The 20,182-nt window shown below is 38.6% G+C and overlaps 1 protein-coding gene across 5 annotated transcripts in view; it reads left to right on the forward strand.

The window, feature by feature from the left end:
• The window catches only part of agap1 (ArfGAP with GTPase domain, ankyrin repeat and PH domain 1), a 184,740-nt gene that overhangs the window by 157,628 nt on the left and 6,930 nt on the right, over positions 1-20,182 (forward strand). For 4 of the 5 annotated variants that reach the window (XM_026262123.1, XM_026262124.1, XM_026262121.1 and 1 more), the window contains 3 exons: positions 6,581-6,735; positions 7,626-7,716; positions 7,916-8,138. In XM_026262123.1, the coding sequence (XP_026117908.1) occupies positions 6,581-6,735; positions 7,626-7,716; positions 7,916-8,138 (469 nt within the window). Of the gene's footprint in view, positions 1-2,369; positions 2,445-6,580; positions 6,736-7,625; positions 7,717-7,915; positions 8,139-20,182 lie in introns of all 5 variants that reach the window. The other variant, XM_026262125.1, reaches the window with a different exon arrangement.

The following is a 20,182-nucleotide window of genomic DNA, read 5'->3' on the forward strand; positions in this document are numbered from 1 at the left end:
TCTCAAGAAGTCATGTGATAACTTAGTTTGAAATTAGTTTAAGTAACTCTAGACATCTGCTGTCCTACATTCAGGAGTTGATTTGAGAACAAGTTGCTGTGCACAATATTTTTTAAACCAGTCTCTTCAATGAATTGACTGAACCCAACTAGCCTGAATGATTCATTTACAAAATCAGATTGATCCAGCTCTCATGTTCAAAACTAGTTAACACTGATCACGTGATTCAATCATTAAATCATGGATTGTGGATGGTCTTGGAATTATGACTTCAATTTTGGTCTGTTCCTTACACAAAATGCAAAAAATAGGCTTGTTTTTGGTAGTACTGTTCCTTTAAATTCTATCAAAATGATCCCGCAGTGCTTTTAAAAGCTTAATTTGCTTCATTTTCTTTACGCAATATATTATTAAGTGCAATATGACCTAAAGATGTTTCCGTAAGATTCACCTATATATTCAATAAGCAGGTTTTGGTATTTGACTTTTGTTATGTACCTGAAACTTTTATCCAAAGTATGCTTAAAATACACTCATAGACACTGATATTTTGATCTTTCAACATTTGTGTTACAAGTTTAGATCTCAAATCAGCCACATCAAAATATTATGCATAAGTAAAATTGACACATTTATAAGTCTCTTGATATGGTCACTTTAATAATGTTCCTTTTATTTTTTTTATTTTCATCTTTCTTTCATCTTAAATGCTGGTTGTGTTACTGTTTTAGGAGAATAATTTTAGAAATCTCAACATGCTGATGATTCTCAGCTAACATTATGGCAGCTCAGGGGTCTTTCTCTAATTCTAGCACACCTGCTCTTCTCCTTTCACTGAGACAAAGTCTTCCCACACACGTTCTTCTGAAGATCAATAGATCCCAGCATGCCGTGCGTTTTTACAGTCCTCGCACCCCCTCCACAGAGGGCCGCTGAAAGCCCACCACTCAAATGGCAAACTTACTGCACGGACGATCACAGTTTATCAATTACCGCTGAGCTGTAGGGCCCTAAGTGGCCCTTGTTAAGTAATTACTACGTTTGATGAGAGCAGGAGAATGTGAGAGCCTTTGAAACCGGATCGGGCGGACGCGGTGGGCTCTGCACTGCGCAGGGACAGCGGGAGGCTTGTGAATGCCTTGATGATCGCACAAAGACGTGGATACCTCAGGAAGGCGATACGTTTTAAGCAGCAGCCAGAAAAAGAAAGACATTCCAGAAGATGGCGGGGCCTCACAGGTGTCCTCAGCTGGAATCGGTCTGGCACGTGGCTGCAACGTTAATTAAAACATTCTGCAGGTGAACAGCTCTGTTACTGACGGGAACAAAGTGTAGATGGTCTTATGGCTTCCTAATGGTATAGAAAAAGGACCATTTATATCTTAAACTTAAAGTTGCTCTCTGTGATCAACAAAAGCCATTTTGAAGAGCTACAAATGAGAGTTAGGGACATTAAGAGCTAACATTCATGGAACTGATGTTATTAGAAGGCGAGGAATGGTTTGTGTGGGGGATCAAGCGTGGCACGCAGACAATAAGACAGAGTCTATTGTGTGGAAAATAGCTTGATTCTGGGCCACGTTATTGTAGTTTTTTTTTTCTGTCTGATGCTGTGCACATGGAAAGCAATGGATGGGACTGTTTTTCCGTGATTACTGTTGTGTAACAAATGTCCCCTTTGGCCTAAGGGGAAAGAGTGAGACTGCATTGAGCCGAAGTGACTTCAGGTCAGTTGTCAGCACAGCTGGGAAATTAGCAGTTATTTAAAGAGATGAGACTAGACCTATGAACACAGTGAACTGAGAACGAAATTACTTTTTTTGCACATCACAGTAATTTTTGAATCATTTGTTTTAGGGAACTGATTTAATTTTGTATTATTATTATTTAATGGGACATCTTTCTGTTATTATTTTCTTTGGGTTATAATTTGATCTTTTATGAAATGCACACAATTATTAATTCATCTTTTTATTTTTATTTTTTTATTTAGACACTCTGCTTGATAACATGGACAATAACCTGTTTTGTCTTGCAGTTTTCCACTCAAACTGTGCTTCATTATGCCTTTTGTAAACTAATGCAATTTGTTTTCAACCCCTGCTTCAAACCCAATGACTTCATTAGCCAATTAAACACTTCTGTATTATTCTCATTTGTTTGAACATTTACACTTTAACTGCTGACTGCAGTTCATCCTTTGATTTCACCCTGCCATTCTGTCATTTATACTTCACTTCTGTGATATTTTATTGTTCATCTTCCAAGTTTTTATCTTTGTGGTTCTTCTGCATTGTCCACTCCTGTCATTTGTTTTGTTTTTGTTTTCCTTTCTCTCCACCTATTCCTCTGCCTTTCATCGGATGCAGCCAAACGTAGGGCATGGAAACTAAATCGCGTCGGTAGTCTGCGCAACATTTACAGCAGTGCCTCCAATGCTGAAGGTAACTAGCTCCAGAAAACAGACTGAGGGGGAAGTCAGCGTACCCCTCTTTTATTTTCAGACAAGCCCCTCACACATGTGCTGAGACCCCATGATTATGCTTTATCCTTCAGTCCTCCCTGACCGTTCACCCCCGCAACACTCCCTGCACGGCACTCGTTTTTTAAAGCATGTAACGACTGTAAAATGATGCTTTGCTTCCATAATTGTCTTTGTACATGTGAAAGTGTCGTGTTAGAGTTTCGATGATTTAGTGCAGTGATGGTAAATTGGATGGAGTCATTTGGTGATATTGGACTCATTGTATGAGGTGATATGCGCTTTGGCCACTCCCCTTCCTACGCCCCCTTTCCTGTGACTCCACCCCTCCTCTGCTTTATTTATTTGTTCACATTTTTCCCTGGATGTGAATAACTCCTGTAATATTTGCCAGGTTATTAATGCTGGATGCTTGAAAGGGGAGGGGATAATATGGGAATTAATGACCTGTGTCACAAAGCAATACTGTGTGCTTTGACATTTCGCTCGGTTAATTTGTGTTTCCAACCATTCAACTCTTCCACTGTACCCCCGAGCACTGCCGTCTAGGCCGGGTGGAGGTAAAAACCCCCTGCCTCATTTCTGTTCACGCTGCATTCTTGCTTTCCGAGTTGATTGTGTGCCGTTTGTCGGTAAAGGTTGCCTGTGTCAGAGTTCACAAATTTCCTTGCTGCTGCAATATTACAGCGCAAGAATGGAAAAGCATGAAAGTGATTGGATACTTTCAGTCTAAATTGTGCGAAACATAATGATTGCCCCATTAGTGGCTTGTGGAATATTGAGAGCAGTACCAGGCACCCAATGAATGATAGCTGCCCCTTTTTAAAGTTTAAGGGCGAAATAGAGGGGAGGGGTGGCAGCCTGATGCCCTGTCATCGCAGTTTTTGTATTACACAATTGTTTTCTTATTAATTGTGTGCTATGGGGAGGAGGCGGAGCCAATCTTCATATTTGCCTCCAAATATCGTCTTTCTGCATTGTTGCTTTTCATAATTGTCAAATACCGCCCTCTCCCCAGCAGCACTGCGATTTAATTAGGGTGAGAACATTGCTGCTGACCCCAGAGGGCCCGCTGCCTTTGAAGGGTGGGTCCAATCTAGGCTGGGATGCTCCAGTGATCCCACCAGCCCCCAAACCTTGCAAATGTTAATAAAAAAAACCTTTAAATGAATAAATAATAGGCTCAGACTCCCCAGCCACTTTCTGTTGATGTTTTGAGTTGACTTTTGCTGTAAATGAGCACATTCTCTAATGTCTGCTTGTTCCTTTGAACCAGAACGGAAAAGATCTCTTTCCTACTGATCCCTTTTCTGAGGCCAGAAAGGTTTAAGCACTCCGGCTGCCAAGCATGTCTTGTCGTAAAGGGAAGAATTTTGGAATTTGAACACAAGGCTCTTTTACAGCGGTGAGGGCGGCCAGTGGCCCTGCGGGACCTTTAATATGACTTGTATGATAGGAGTCCAATTAGGCCTGTGATTGACTGAAGGAGAGGAAATGGTATGGCTGCACAGATTTCCCGCTGATTAAACTTGTGAAATGACCTCACAGGGAGAAGATTCGAAGAGCCGTCTCAGAACATTGTATAGCTGGAAGAGAGCTCTCGCAGACAAATGGGGTTAAAGACTTGTTAATGTGTAGAAGAACAAATAAGCTATGAATACAATTGATCAATTTGTTTTCAACTTGATTTTAGATTGATTAACAGTGCCAGACTATCAGCATAAAATCTGGTCGACATTACTGCTTATTCTAGCAGACACACCTAACCGACATCAAAGAACTAGTATTGACACAAGCTGACTGGTGTGTTGCATCATATTGCCTGTGTCTGGGCTGAAAAATTGCTTTTGAACACACTGCAAATACTACAGCCAACCGCATTCTGGTATAGATGTGTAGAACATGTATGTTCTGTGTCTGTGTGAGAGAAAGCTCAGACTGTGGATATACAATGTGTGAGCAAAATAGTCTTTGTTGGCCCTCTTGGCTCCGTTTTTGCTTGATTCCATCAGTTCTGTTGTCATTGGTGGTCGAATGATTTGGTTTTTTGACAGCCAATGCCGATATCTTGGAAAGCAGGATATGAAGCCGATATAATTATTATGATTTATTTTTTTATTAATATTTAAGAAATTTTAAATCATTTGACAATGGATTAAAAAAATAGATATGTAAAATAAACATACTTTAGATGACAAAGTATTTTTCACAAATACATACATATTTAATAAAAATATAATTAAAAAGGAAGTAAACACTGTAACCAACAGGGCATTCAGTATTCTGGGAAGTCTGTGTGCATAGGGAATCATATTTGTCAAATAAAGCCAGGGTAACACTCATTTTACAAACAGCACATAGTGAAAATGACATAAATATGACAGTGGGCAAATAGATAAAGCACAGCATAATTCGAAATCAAAAATTTAAAGTTTAAAACTTTAAATTCAAACGGACCGTCACACAGAGAACATGCGATCATGTTGTTTAAAAATGCATAATTCACAAGATCTTAAAGTGGATACGACTAAGTTTGCAAGGTTTATGAAAATAGAAGTTCATTAGCCATTCAAAGATATGTTTAAATGATATAAATGCGTATTTGCTTAATGCTGACGGCAAACGAGAAAGGATTATAATGTTTGCCTTTCTATTACTAATAATATAAAAGCAATCGTTATAATATTTTTTGTATACACACCGTCAAAATAAAAGTCTCAAACACATCGGCCAAGCAGAAAAACTTATCGTCCGATGCCGATATTTGAAAAATGTTGAATATCTGCCGATTTATCGGCCTTGGTGATCTATATCGGTCGACCATTAGTTGTCATTATAGCATTGATAATAGTAAGAAATGTTACTTGAGCATCAAATCAGCATATTAGAGAAATTTTAGAAGGATCATGTGACACTGAACTGGAGTAAGGGCTGCTGAAAAATCAGCTTTGCAAACAAATAAATAAAATTGTAAGATATTTTCAAAAAGAGAACAGCTATTTTAAATTATTATAATATTTCCCAATTTAATGTATTTTTGATCACCTTTTCCAAAGCATCAGGAAATCTGAATTATTTCATACTTTTGACCGGTCGTGTTCCAGGGATATCAGCTGTCCGTGAGTGATTATATTAGAGAGTTTATACTAGAATGGCGGCGTTTCCCATTTGTTTCCTGTTCCTGTTTCTCATTGGCCTTGCAGATGTCATAGGGAGCTTGGGGTTTTCCACTTTGTCTGGCATTTTGGCCTTAGGGATACCTCTTTTGTGTGTGGAGGGGTATTACTACCCTGATTACTTCTTCATTATGTAATTGCCCCATCCAGAGTAAATTATAAACAGAATGTGTAAAGTGTGTGATCTCTTTCTGCCTCAGATCGAGTTTCGGGTGGGATTCCTTTGATTGTGACACACCACCACATCTCATCAATGCAGGTTCTCTGTTCGAGCCATCTGCATGCCCCTTCCATTGCTGTCCCCTCTGATCACCCAGTCAATGGCCTTTTGTTCCTAACACTTTCCAAATGTTGACCCTCTGTGCCATTAAATAACCCCCTTCCATGTCTCCATACTTAAACTCCAGAGATAAAGTCTTGAAAAGGGGACTCTCGCTCTCACTCACTCACTCTCTCACTCACTCACGCACAGATTTTCCTAATTGTCTCGTGATTGGCCCATTAACCTAACCAGGGCCCTGGATAGCAGATCCATATGTCAGTTTGCCTAGGGAGCGTTATGGATGGGACTAGCCACACAGTTGGAAAGATCGTGACTCTGGTCTGGTCAGGTTTGTAATTAGTGGCATATCCTGACAAGGGTCGCTGGGTAAGCCTCGCAGGTCAGGGGCTGCGGAGTGTGTCCCGCAGCTAACAGGTGCTCTACAGGGGCGAGAATCCTTCCTTTTGAATTTTATTATAGAACAGTACAACTAAAGTGTTTGAGTTATTCATTTATATAATTGTATGAAGATGCACTGAGAAAATGGTAAATTCAAAACAATAAGACCGAAATAGTCAAAGATGGCTTGCATTACTTTTACTCTGTTGTTGTAGCTGTTGAGTATTAATCATCTTGACTCTTTTCTCCCATCTCATCTAGAACAAGAGGACAACTTTGAGTTCATCATCGTTTCTCTGACGGGACAGACCTGGAATTTTGAGGCAACGTCCTATGAGGAGCGGGACGCATGGGTTCAGGCTATTGAGAGCCAGATTCTGGCGAGTCTGCAGTCCTGTGAAAGCAGCAAACAGAAGGTAGAAAATTGACATATAGTAAATGGATCAGTATTTGATGCTTATCCATTAATTTATGCAAAAATGCACAAAATATTCAATTCATACTTACAGTAATCTGAACACTCCTGTTCTATGCAGGGACGGGGGAGTATAAAGTAAAAATTGTCATCAGGCAATAAAAGTGTATAACAAAATAATAATAATAAATGCGTGGCTTTTTTAATTATTATTTTTTAAACTGCTGCATTTCTAGTCGATAAAAGTAAAACATTTGTTTGTCAAAGTAATATGATCCAACACAGTATTAAAGACAAAAACACTTTAAAAAGAATATTCCAAAGCAGTCTTGTAAAAAAAACCTTTCAAGTTAAAATAATTGTAAAGATGATATTAATAATGTATATTTTTTCCCCTCTCTTAAATGGTACATATATTTCCTCAATTTGCTGACATCCTTTTTTATCAAAGTGCTGATGTTGTATCATGTCCAAAAGATAATTACAATTATACGCCGCCTTATTGTATGACTGAATATATGTACATATGACTAAACAGTATGTAAATCATACATGCATTAATGCACACATTTAGAAATTGTAATTACTTTCGTTCTAATATTACCCTTTTGCAGTATTACATTCCTGCTTCATGGCTACAGTCTTAACTCCCAACCCACTGTGTGTTTATGCCTCAGGCCAGGGCAAATTGCATTTCTCTGGACCTTCTACTGAGTACCTCTATTCTTTTCATTTAGTTCCCCTTCTTTCCCTGCTTTTGAATCTCATTTCAGTATAAAATGCAGGGTGACATGTTGCTGTATAGCCAGAATTGTCTAATGATGCTTCATAATATGCTTTATAAGTCATTACCATTCAAATAAACTTTAACTTGTGTGAATGTGCCCACAGTCTCGTCTGAGCAGCCAATCAGAAGCCATCGCTCTGCAGTCAGTCAGGAACATGAGAGGAAACACGCGCTGTGTGGACTGTGAAGCCCAGAGTGAGTTTTGTTATAAACTGAGACCTGCATGTACCCTTTTTTAATGTACATTATGATTTAATGATGTACTCATCTATATATATTGGAACACCCAGAATGACCATTCCATATGGAAAAAATAGGGTTATATATGACATATGTATGTGGTTATGCTGTATATAAACTCTTTGTTTCTGTCTCTGTTTGTCTGGCATTCTAGACCCTGATTGGGCCAGTCTGAACCTGGGGGCTTTGATTTGTATAGAATGTTCAGGCATTCATCGCAACCTGGGTACTCACCTGTCTCGTGTGCGCTCTTTGGACCTGGACGAATGGCCTCTAGAGCTCATCAAGGTCATGTCGGCCATCGGCAATGAGTTGGCTAATAGTGTGTGGGAAGCCAATGCTCAAGGACGCCTAAAGCCTGCCCCTGATGCCACCAGGTATGCATTTACATCATTTCCTATTTCAAACATGTATCTGTTTAAACTTTGGTCAGAATCAATGCATTCTATAATTTCTGTAATTTTATACTTAAAAAAACAAACAAACAAAAAAACATTAGCTTAGAGGAGCGAGTACTACCATGATTTTTCTTTGCTGTTTGGTGATAATGCCTGATCAAACCACAATAACAGTTTCAAGCAGTGGTCATATAAGCAGTTGAATATATGCAGTTTATAAAGCTAGTTAGATTTCTTCATGTAAGCATGTTATCACTTCTAGAATACCAGTGCATGCAATGAACATGTGACAGTGGGTTTGCACCGAGCCAGAGAAATGTAATATAAAGATGACAGATAAAAATCTACAGAAAAGTCTGGAAAAATATTTTAAAATGGAAAATGTTTAGGAACCCTGGAAAACCGCACACTTTTCCATGACATAAACATATTTTCTGAATAGTCCAGCAGTTGATATTTGTCATATTTTTCAATCCGCCTTATGTCATATGTGTGTGGGGTTCTTTGGAAAAACCTAAAATCAGATTTTCCCTTTTCCTTGCTCCTCCATCTTTAGCAGTGTAATTATCGGCAGAGAGGCTTTAGTCCCACCAGCCATCATAACAAATTAGTGCTGACTGCTGGCCGCCAAAATATCGACTTCCCATTCCACGCCGGCCTCATTAGTCACCTGAAGCACCTTTTAATTACTCCCCTCCTCTCTGAAAATCTTTCGATATGGATCCGCCATTTTCAGCCGCCCGTTGTCAATGTGCTAATGCGATTATAGTTCCTCATGTAGCTGTTTATTTATGTATGTGAAGCCATGTGGCCCCCAGGGTGGGAAGAGGAGATTACAGAGAGGGTCAATATTATCTCAATTAACCTCAGTCACTGGACACAGTCCTGCAGTCGTCTCTCTACTCATACTCAATACTCCTTCTGAAATAGACAAAGTGTAATTCAGTTTGATTCCTTCATGTTTTTGACTGGAACTGGCTTTTACTTAGTGACATTAAAAGTTGCTGTGTAATACATTTATAGGCTAAGCAGTGAAGCTACAAGAAAAAAAATAAAATAAAAAAAGAGTATCGCACAATCTTTTTTCGTTTAACATTTGTTTGGAAACACTTTTTGTTGAAAAAAGAGGCTTTAACGAAAATAAATGTGGTGTCAATAACAAAAAAAAAAAAAAAACAGACACGATATACTTCAAATGTTTGGAAATAATTTTTCTGAGAAATGGGGTTTGTTTTGTTTCCAATAGATTAGGAACAGATAGGCTACCAGCCTATATAATTTCCGCAGTACATACATTTTTTTTGTGATATTGTATCGGTAAAAGGCCAATTGGATGGAATCAGGCTGGAAACAGCAATTCTCAACTGAAAATTAAGATATTGTTTTAAATTTTTGATCAATGATGTCTTAAAATTTTAATTATAATAATAATAATTATTATTATAAAAAGTATTTTTTTGTTTTTTTTAGATTCACTTTCTGTCAGATTCTTATTAGCCCCCTGCAGTTCCCTCATGAAACTCTAGATGGTCAAGAAGTCTGATTGGGAAACCCAATAAAAAATTCAGTGTGATACTTTAAATCAATGAGAAACGTGTAGAATTAGACTTGCATTTTTGAGACTAAGTTGACCACCCTTTGATCGCACACACGTGTGATTGTGTCAGTGCTCTGTTGCGAGTAATTTTCTATCTTCCCGTCTTTAACTGGGCAGTTGAATTGATTTCGCTTGTAACCGTCCAACTGGCTTCAATCTGATTTGAAAAAAGCACATTTGACCATAATAAATGTATCTAATGCATATTCTCTTTACATCTCTGAAAATATTGAGTTTTCAACATGATTTGTTTCCGATGCATATGAAATTCATGGTCTTCTCCATTAGCGTGTCTCAGGACTGAGACTCTGAAGTGTTGTCTTGTCGCTAAATGCTGATATTCAGAGAGCAGCTCAGGCATTAGTGTGTGCGCTCTGCATCCAGGATTGGTGGCTGATAAATGAAAACCCTCCCTCGTGGTCTCTCAAGTGAGTAATAGAGCTCGAAATTTCATTTTGCAAGCGACTGATTTAATGATCCAAAGGGTAATTAATGGGCTGATTATCTTAATGTTAAATATGGCCAGCAGCAATTAGACTGACCTCCCGCCTGTCAAGGTCTGGGCTACTCTCGTCTTTCAATTAGGGGTCTGTTTGGGGGGTGTGAGCTGGAGGTAAGGAGGAAAAGAGACGCTGTCTTCCACACCTCTGTCTCCGTATGCATCACCCCTCATTCCGCAGGCTGGAATTATGTTTGAGACTGATCATTCTCAGTCCACCTGAATCCAACAAAAAAGACTCGTTTCCCCTTTTTCTTCTTGAACAAGCTGTGTCTGTACAGTTTTGTTTAGCATTTAGCCTTGACAACCTCTGCTTCCAGCACTCTCTGTTATTTGTCTTTTGAGAAAAATGTCTAGAGCTGAATTAAAGGTTCTGTATGTTAATCATTTACTGATTTTGACACGCACCCTATTTTCAAAACCCCACTCTACAAGGACATAGTTGTATGGTTGTAAACAAAACACGAGCATGTTATCTCAGTGTTATCAAAATGGTCAAAGATTGGTTGAAAAAGAAAACAGGTTAAAACCTTACATGGCTGACGGGAAGAAAGTAGTTGAAAATCTTTAGTTTGGCTAAACAAAGAATCTGACTATGTACAATATTCTGGTGCCATATTGTTTATCATATCTGTATGATTTTTTTTTCTTCGTGAGTATGCTAGTTTCCCATATTATTTAATTTCCCCTATTATTATCTAGTGTCCCCCATATAGGGGCGTCCTAATGTTTAGTTAATTAAAAAAAATTCTAAAGTTTAAAAAGAATTTGCCTGAATGCCTAAACAATTGATTTAAGTTTGAAGTGTTTTATTTTTTATTTATTTTCAATTTTAAAGTTGGCTGTTTATCTGTTTTTTGATTTAGCATATCAATTATTTACCTAATCATTTTCATCCAAAATGTTAATATCGGTGCATCCCTAAATGACAATTTAAAAAAAACAAAAATGCATTTGTATTCTTATTGCTTAATAGAGCTAATTTCTACTAATCAAATTTTTTTTTTAGCTTTTTAAGTACTAGAAAAATCAGTAAAAAAAAAAAAAAAAAAAAAAAGACTATTTAACCATAAAAATTTGTTTTCTGTATTTAACCGTTTACTTCGAAGCCAATGGAACGTTTCTTCCTGTTGCCTTGTGGGCTGCTTGGCCGTTAGGTATGATAGAGCCCGAGAGAATCTCTAAACATACCCATTAACCTTTTACTGCCTGTGATAAATTCACACCTCCACTGCCTTTAAAAGTCTATAAGGTCACTCAAAGACACCGCTATGGGCTTATTTTGGGGACTGTTTGACCACACACACACACACATTGACACACTCTCTTGTAGGCGATAGGTTTTGGCATGAGTGCTCTTTGGTGGCAGCTAGGCCATGTTGCGGTCTCATTTTTTTTATTAGTGTGGTGCTGCCATGGACACCAGAGCCCCCACTCCCTTGCCTCACACACTCGATGCCGGTCTGTATTAGCGGCCCAGGCAGGGTAGGAGTGACAGCTCTGCTAATTGCGCCTCGTGGTGACTTATTGGGAGGGTGGCGCTCGCTGGCATCTCACACTGCCAACCCTCAGCGACACTCTGACGTTTCACAGCCTGTCACCAAGCGTGAATATTTTAAAGTGTGAAATACATGCATTGTGTATGTGTTTCACACACCCCTTTGTTCCAAGTGAATATTAGTGATATACTTGTTTTCCCATGTTACCATGTAATGTAATGGCTCAAAACCTTTTTTACACAGTAGGGTTTTTGTGACATCACTCACTATATTTTGCTGCATGTTTATTGAGTCGAAAAGAAAGTATGATATGCTTCAGGGATGATGTATTTTTGTATGCCAAAACCTGCAAACAAGTTAGAATTTTAGCACCTCTGGTTTCATTTTTTTAAGCCAGTCGGGTGCTTTTTAAATTGGCTTTTTGCTTCAGTTGATTATATAAAGTATGTGGTTAACGCAAGTTCAGGATATTTTTACATTTATTTCTACAACACGTTATTTATCAGTCTTGAAAAAGGCAGTTGCTAACAAGTGGCTAAATGGGACTAGTTTTGTCAGGGACATTAAATGCCAATACGCTGAACAGGTATGGTAAACTCAACTACCTACCTCTCCTTATGTATATCCCTATTGTGTTTATAATTGCACTCTTTCAAACTATTCTAACTCAGAATTTGATGGAAGATTTTTTTTAAAGATAAACATTGAAAGAGTTGTCAAAAGCTTAATGGTGGTGAATGACATTCGTCATGCGACAATGGTGTAGTTTGTGTGTAGCCTGTATTTAACTTTTCTATTTTGTTAATAGTATTACACAATTTAAGATATTTTTGATGCGTTCCGAGAGCTCTCTGACCCTCCAATTGATGGCAAGGATTCTTACACGATCAAAGCTCAGAAACATAATAAGGAGATCATTTAAATAATCCATGTGACATCAACTGTAACTTTACAAAGCTACGAGAATACTTTTTGTGAGCAAAGAGAACAAAAATAACTTAATTCAACAATTCGTCGTCTCTGTGTCACCCTTTAGCACAATTTTGTAGAGTATTGCATACGTGAACAATGTATGCAACGTATGTAGGCGGATACGTTGTTTACATTCAGATCAAAGCGTAAACAATGTTAACAGCATATCCACATACAGTGCTGCTGACACAGAACAGTATACGTTGCTTACGTATGTTATACTCTCCAAAATGGCGCTCTAGGGTGAAGCGGAGGAAACTAATTATTGAATAAAGTTATTGAATAAAGAGTAAACTAACCAACTTGCTAACAAACTTACTTTCTCAACCATTGTAAAACCTACAGGATGATGAAATTGGGTGAATGGGTTGCTTCTGGTGCCTTGTTTGCATTTACCGTGTTTAAAAAAAATAATAATAATTTATACAGAAACTAAAAACTCCTAGAATCGCTAGCTAACTTTTTCCGGGTGTGCATCGAGTTTCTTGCTTTTGTCTGACACTTCCTCTGACATGATATTGTGTTGCAGTAGTAGCTACACAATGTGTTGTCATCTATTTAATGACTGGCGTCAACCAGCATTCAGATGCAGTATCGTCACCTGCTATGTGTAGTGTTAACATGTTATCAATATTTCATTTAAAATTTCATGGTTATTATCAGTTACTGTATATTGCGACACCTCTACACACAATAGATGTAATTATAAAAAGGACTTTAAGTAAAGACTTTGTGTTCTACATGAGGGTAGTCTGTTCTAGCGGGGTCTTACCTCCATCAGACAGCTGAGATATTGAGCTCAACACACCGCCTGACTTCCATAGCCACATGCGTCATCATGAGCAATGCCTGGCCTATAATAATTCAGCAGTAAGTGGCTAAAAAAGAGCCTCTTTATGACCAGATATCGGTCTCTGAAAGGGCAGAGCTAACAGATTTCAAATTAGACCCGGCTCTTAATCTGGGCCGGGGTGCAGGTGTGCGTCCCCAAAGCTGAGCTCAGATTGGGCCCTGGGGACTAGGATGAAGGGGGTGAGCTGGGGAGACCTGCTGGGTTTCATTCTTCCTCAAATCCAGACGTAGACGGAGAGCGATGTGCTATTAATGTCCCATGAGCCGCTTACTCGCTGAACTTTCTCTTTGTGGGGAAGGAAAGAAGAAAAATCACATTTCAGATTGTGTATGTACCATACACCTTGTTTCTGTCATTTACATTCTTCTTTTTCACCAGCGTAATCCTGTCAGTGCCTTCAGGCATACACTGAAGTCCATTTCTTCAGCATTATCTAGCTGATCCTGTGATGGTCAGCCTCTGACCTCTTTCCTCCGAGAAAAGCGTTGATTTGAGCCAGACTCGTGGCGTGCATGTTAAACAGCTCTCAGTGTCGCTGTCTCTCCTTGCCTTTTTCTGTCTCACTGACAGAAAGCGCTACGCAAATGTTTCAAATAATTGGCTGCCCCATTCTAATTCATCTGTAAAAGGACTTCTTGATTAGATTAGGCTAATAGACATTATTTTTTACATGACTGCCTACCATTGCCCGTAATCATGTCCCAACTAGGTTAACAAGCCTTCCAATTTACTATTGACATTAAACTGGCTGACAAGAGCCAATCAGAGCACAGCATAATATGAAGCAAGAGGTCATTTAATGCCTGAATCATCACAACGTCTACCTTTTCGTCCAATTTAGTACAGAATTAATAATGTGTATATATTTGCGTGGCAAAATGTTCTCTCCCTCTCCTTTGCTCTGTCAGTGTGGCGTTTTCATGGGTATTTTTTATTTAGGAAAGTAAAAGCTACGAATAAATGTCATTTTTCATAATTTTTTCGTTTAAATACCTCTTTTTGAAGTGTTAAATCTGTTAATATGAAAGATTGACAAGTATATAAGTTAGTCGAAGGCTGCAGAAAATTCGTCTTTGAATCCAGCCTGCGTCACAACTAGTTCCCATGCTTTCTTTCCATCATACATGGAGCTGTTGAGAGCGTATCGAACACAGATACTCAAAGATAAAGCCCTATGCTGTTTTACTGATGCTTAGCACATTTCATTTTTTGTCTCTTTCTATCTCATACATGCTTCTTTCATCTCTCTTTGCCCTTTGGCCTCCATTTGCATGCTGCCACTGAAGCGTTCTGATCCAGTTAATGGAACCTCATATGAGTGTGGCCCATTGCCTCCAGTGGGACTGATCTGAGTGTAGCGCAGGCTAGAGCTCAGTCAGAAGCAGAATCGCTAAGTGGCCGTAATATTAAAAGAAGCGCTGAGCTTAATTATCTGTGTCTATCCAAGGGCAGCTAACGACTAGGCTGGAGAGGATAATTGATTTCAGGTCCTTGTTTTTTCCTTGTTAAAAATGGGGGGGGGGGGGGTGTAGGAACAGAGCAGCTCTTGTAGAAAAATTTCCCCTTTGTGGCCTTATTCACCCCATGAATGCTGTCAGTCAGTGATGTTTCTTTTTTGCTAAGTTTTGTATGTTTTGCAGAAAATAGTGAGTTTGAGAATCATTGGCAGCCTGTTTTTAGTTTTTTTGGTGGTCCATTCACTTTTTTGCCTCGTGTACACCTGTGACCTGTCATACACAAAAAATGATTGTATACATAAAACAAAATAATAATAATAATAATTATAATAACTAATGTGTATTATAGTTATACCTCTTCAATCTTTCTGCTTTTAAATTTCATGTTCATATAAAATCAGTTTAGTTGCAAAAAATACTAGCAACTTCTAAATGAAATTAGTTTAATTATAAATCATGTACCAAATTTTCGTTTAATGTTTTAATGTGTTTCATATCTGGATAGATTTAGTCTAGTTGCACTTACACATTCACTCCAATGTAGATCAACTAGAGATCCGTTCACGCTTGCCTGTGCAATATATAAAACGCCATATTTTTGTTTTATACTTAATTGAGATAATTGTGGAGGTTTTGTAGCCTTTTATTTGGGCAGAGTGATACATAAACAAAATTACTTTGCAATCCACCTAAACAATTTGATAAATTATCATATTTTGTTGATTTAAAACAGTTTTCAGTCCAGTTTCAGTTAATTCATTTATAAAGCACTCTTAAAACAACAGAGCGCTGGCCAGAATGATCCAATTGATTCATTTTTTTTATCATGGCAGACTTCAACATGCTGTGACACAATGCCATGTGATAATAATGTAATAAAATCTGATCACTGATTGGTCACAAGACATGTATTTGAGACATAGTAAATATTTAAGGTAGGCATGTGTCTTTTGAGTAAGGGTTAACGCTCTGCGATGAATGAGCATGCATGTCCGTGTCTGCGCATGCGCAGGTAAATGTGCACCGCTGTCTGTTTGACAGATTTAGCCTGTCAGAGTTCATTACCTGTGAGTCAGTGGGGCACTAATGAGCTGAATTAGTGGTATAATTAGCCTGAAAGAAAAGAGCATCAGCGTTGATCTCATCTCTATGAATTTCTCTTTCTTTTGTTTTACTCCGTACAACCTGAAATTGGTGATCTCACACAAGGAAGTTAGCATCCGATATGTGGTCTCTCTGAACTCTCACAGAAGTTCAGAGGTGTGTGTGTTTGGGGTGGGGGATCTCTGGGGCCAGTGGCAGCTGGAGGGCTGTCCTGTCATGGGCGGCTGCATTAGCGGACGCCTGTCAGTGTTGGGTAAACAGCCGCTGGCTTTGAGCTGGACAGGAAGCACTGGCAAGTAGGTAAACACAAGCCCACAAAGTGATCGTCCAGGGAGAACACAAAGTGCATACACACTCACAAACAGGAAAGCATCCTGACAAGGGATTGATGTAGACTCCCGATAATTCCCCTGTGACCCGGCCTGTTGCATTCCAGCAGCGATGAAGCTACTGTCTCATCCCCCGTCTGCCCCTCAGGTAAACATCCCAAACCAGCAACGCAGCACACTTTTTATGAAGCTGTCCCACAAACAGATGTTTGCCATGATCACAGCGTTACAAACACAGTAATTGTAGTTTGCATCAAAGTAACTAACAGTTACTATCATTATCATTACATATTAAAATGACAAAGATTCTAAAGATTTCTTACAATGGGTTACAAGCAAATTCCATATTATTTTTAATGGTTTTACTGTAGTCGATCACACAATGTACTTTTTTAAAATAAATCTATCTATTAATAATAATAATTCCTTACATTTATATAGCGCTTTTCTAGACACTCAAAGCTGATCTAATGATTAATTTAGAATGCATTAAACATTTAATACATGCGTAAAATGGCTTGAATACACCTCTTTTGTGATAAACATGTTTTTCATTTTTTTATCAAAATTCTTGAATACTTTGGTGCTCATAGTGTCATAAATGTGTATGATGGACTTACTGTCCTGTTATCATAATAAAGAAAAAAGTATGAAAGCTTATTAAAAGGACCATATTCTTGAGTAGTTTGTAATATTTTTAAATTTCAGATAATGTGACCTTTTTTGACAAGTCTCTTAGTTTTTTTTAAATGTGAAATGTTACTACCACCTTAAATAATTTTTTATTCAAGTAATGATAAAGAAAAGTACACTTGCACTGCAGGTATTGAAGGTGGAAATAAAATGTAATTTCTTTTGGTTTAATGATCACACTGCATTACATTAGTTGTGAAGTTAAGATGAAATTGTTTAAATGTAGCTTTTTTGAAGCCATCTGAAACCTGTATGAATACAGAGAGTACATGTATTTTAAACTGATTTTAGAGATTTTATTTTTATCGTAGACTGTTATATATTATTGAGTAAGAAAGTCATTTCTGGTTTTCAGTCACTTTTCTGCACACAAAACTTTACATTACGTTCAGACTTGTTGTCTTATTGCTGGTAACCATTTTGGATCTAATGTGCATGGCCAGTAATTTTTAATTAAACTCCTGCTGAATCCTGCAGTCGGCTGGCAGCAATTTCTCCCCAGTATGCCTACACACACACACACACACACACGCACACAGTGATACATGGTCATGGAACAGAGTTGCTAATTAATTCAATTAGCCATCCTATGTAAGGACAAGTTCCCCAAGATTCAGATGAGGTAATAATGAGAGTGTGTGTGTGTGTGTGTGTGTGTGTGTGTGTGTGTGTGTGTGTGTGTGTGTGTGTGTGTGTGTGTGTGTGTGTGTGTGTGTGTGTGTGTGTGTGCGTGCCCTGATTACCCTTTCCTACTGACACCAGGTGGTAAGCAGCTCCCGATCTGACCCCTGGGTGTCATTTGCTCTTTTTTTTCACATTTGTATGTGATTATCTTGTCGTCATACAGTACTGTTGTCTATCTTTATTTGTGAATTTGACATACAAAGACAAGGTAGTTATTTTTGTATAGGTTTTTTATGTGTTGAAATTAAAGTGGTAGGGTGGGCTTTAAGACAAAGAGGCAGCAGGTGACCTATTTTCTTCTCTCTGTGTGTGTGTGTGTGTGTTTTCAAAGAGGTTCAGTCGTGCCGCCCATCCTCTCCCTTTACACTAGTGACCATGACTTCTGAACCATTTTTGTTGCCTTTTGTTGCCCATTTTACATTCCATATATGTGTGTGTACAGGTGTGTTTGTGCACATTAAGAGAGACAGTCAAACAGTAAAAGCTGTTGTCTTCCTCAAGGTTTGTAAAATGAATAGTAATTCAAATCTAACCCCAAACAGCCCCACAAACGCTTTTAGCTGCATTTCTTTTTATACATAACATTTATGAGCACTGTTGTTGTAGTTGATCTGATCTGAATTTTATTTATTTATTTTTTTTCTCATTTGCCAGCCAGTCTTGGCACTTAGCAACGCTGCTAAATGGGGAAGGCATGCGTTTCAGGGCAGTGAAGTGCTCCACATTTCCTCTGGACACAGAGAGGCAGAGGGGCAGTGGGGAGACCCTGCCGAGCCTCTTCCTCTCTGTTTTCCCCTCCCTCCTCTATGGCTCCCAGGATGCTTTGTGTGGGGGCTGTGGTCCGTGGCCCTCGTGCCAGCCCTCTCACTCACCCTGTGCTGACCAGCAGCACCCGGAACATTCCGTGCTGCTAGACCCCCCTCTCAAAACACACACAGTTAATAAAATTCTTCAACTTTCCCACAGAAGCTGTAGCTTTTCTCTCCTCCTCCGGACTCATCTCTTCACCATCTCTCCTTCCTGCTCTTTCTTCTCTCTTGTGCTTTTTTCTACTGGTCCTACTGTGAATCAAATGATCAATGCTGCAAGCTCTGTTTAAGTTTCTTGATATTGTCTGCTTTTTACTGCTATATATTTGGTCTGGATGAATGGCATTTCATAGCATTTTCTCCTTTTCTGTTTGACATTATTCTCAACCATGGACTTTGATATACACTGTAAGTCCAAAATTTGGGATAATTCTTTTTTTTATTTTTCTTATGTTTACCAAGGCTGCATTTAGTTGTTCAAAAATACAGAAAGATCAGTAATAATATAATATTATTACGGTTTAAAACTGCATATAGATTATATGTTTTGAAATGTCAGTTATTCCAGTAATGGACAGTAAAATATATTTGTGTAAACCATGACAAAATGGCATTCAAAGGTTTGGGGTAAGAAAGATTTAAAGGAAAAATAAATGAAATTAACTTAATGTAGCAAGGATGCAGTGAATTGATCAAAGGTGACAGTGCAGATATGTATGTTAAAGGGGTCATATGATGCCATTTCAATTTTTCCTTTCTCTTTGGAGTGTTACAAGCTCTTGGTGCATAAAGAAGATCTGTAAAGTTGCAAAGACTAAAGTCTCCCTCCTAAAACTGCTCGTTCTAAAACGCCCCCACATCTCTACGTCAGTATTTGGAAAGATTTGCATAACGCAGCCCAGATGTTCAAGCAAAGAAAGAAGGCGTACCTTTTATTGTGATGGTAGTATTGTTGTTGCGGTTTCTTTGAAAGCGAAACTACTTTGTTTGGCCTTCCAAAAGAGGACGATATCTGCTTCATCATGCCCCGGAGCTGATCCGTGCTGGTCGCTGAGGAAATACTTCAACTTTGCACTGTGGATCGCTGGATCGGCTTTCACTGTGGATGAAGTAGAATCGTTCTCAAGCCGGTCCACCTCTGCTCACTCAAACCGGCCTCTGCTCACTCAAGGCTACAGTGTGTGACGCTGTTTCGCTGAGAAAGCAAAACTACTTTGTTTGGCCTTCCAAAAGAGGACAAAACTAGAAATCATATTTATATCACATTTATAATAGGTTTTATGTTTATATCTTGTCGCACTGGGGAGACATGGCATCACAATATGTTAAGGCGCATAACATTTCCTTCACACGCTTTAGGTATTCGGCCAATCACAATGCACTTGATAGCTGGCCAATCAGAGCACACCTCGCTTTTCAGACCAATGAGCCTTGTAAAAATTGTCGCGTTTCAGAAGGCGGGGCATAGAGGAGAGACAATAATGTAATGTATATGGAAAATTATTTATTTTTAACTTTGAACCACAT

This window comes from Carassius auratus, chromosome 6 (assembly GCF_003368295.1).
Source record: "Carassius auratus strain Wakin chromosome 6, ASM336829v1, whole genome shotgun sequence".
In the NCBI taxonomy this organism is placed as follows: Eukaryota; Metazoa; Chordata; class Actinopteri; order Cypriniformes; family Cyprinidae; genus Carassius; species Carassius auratus.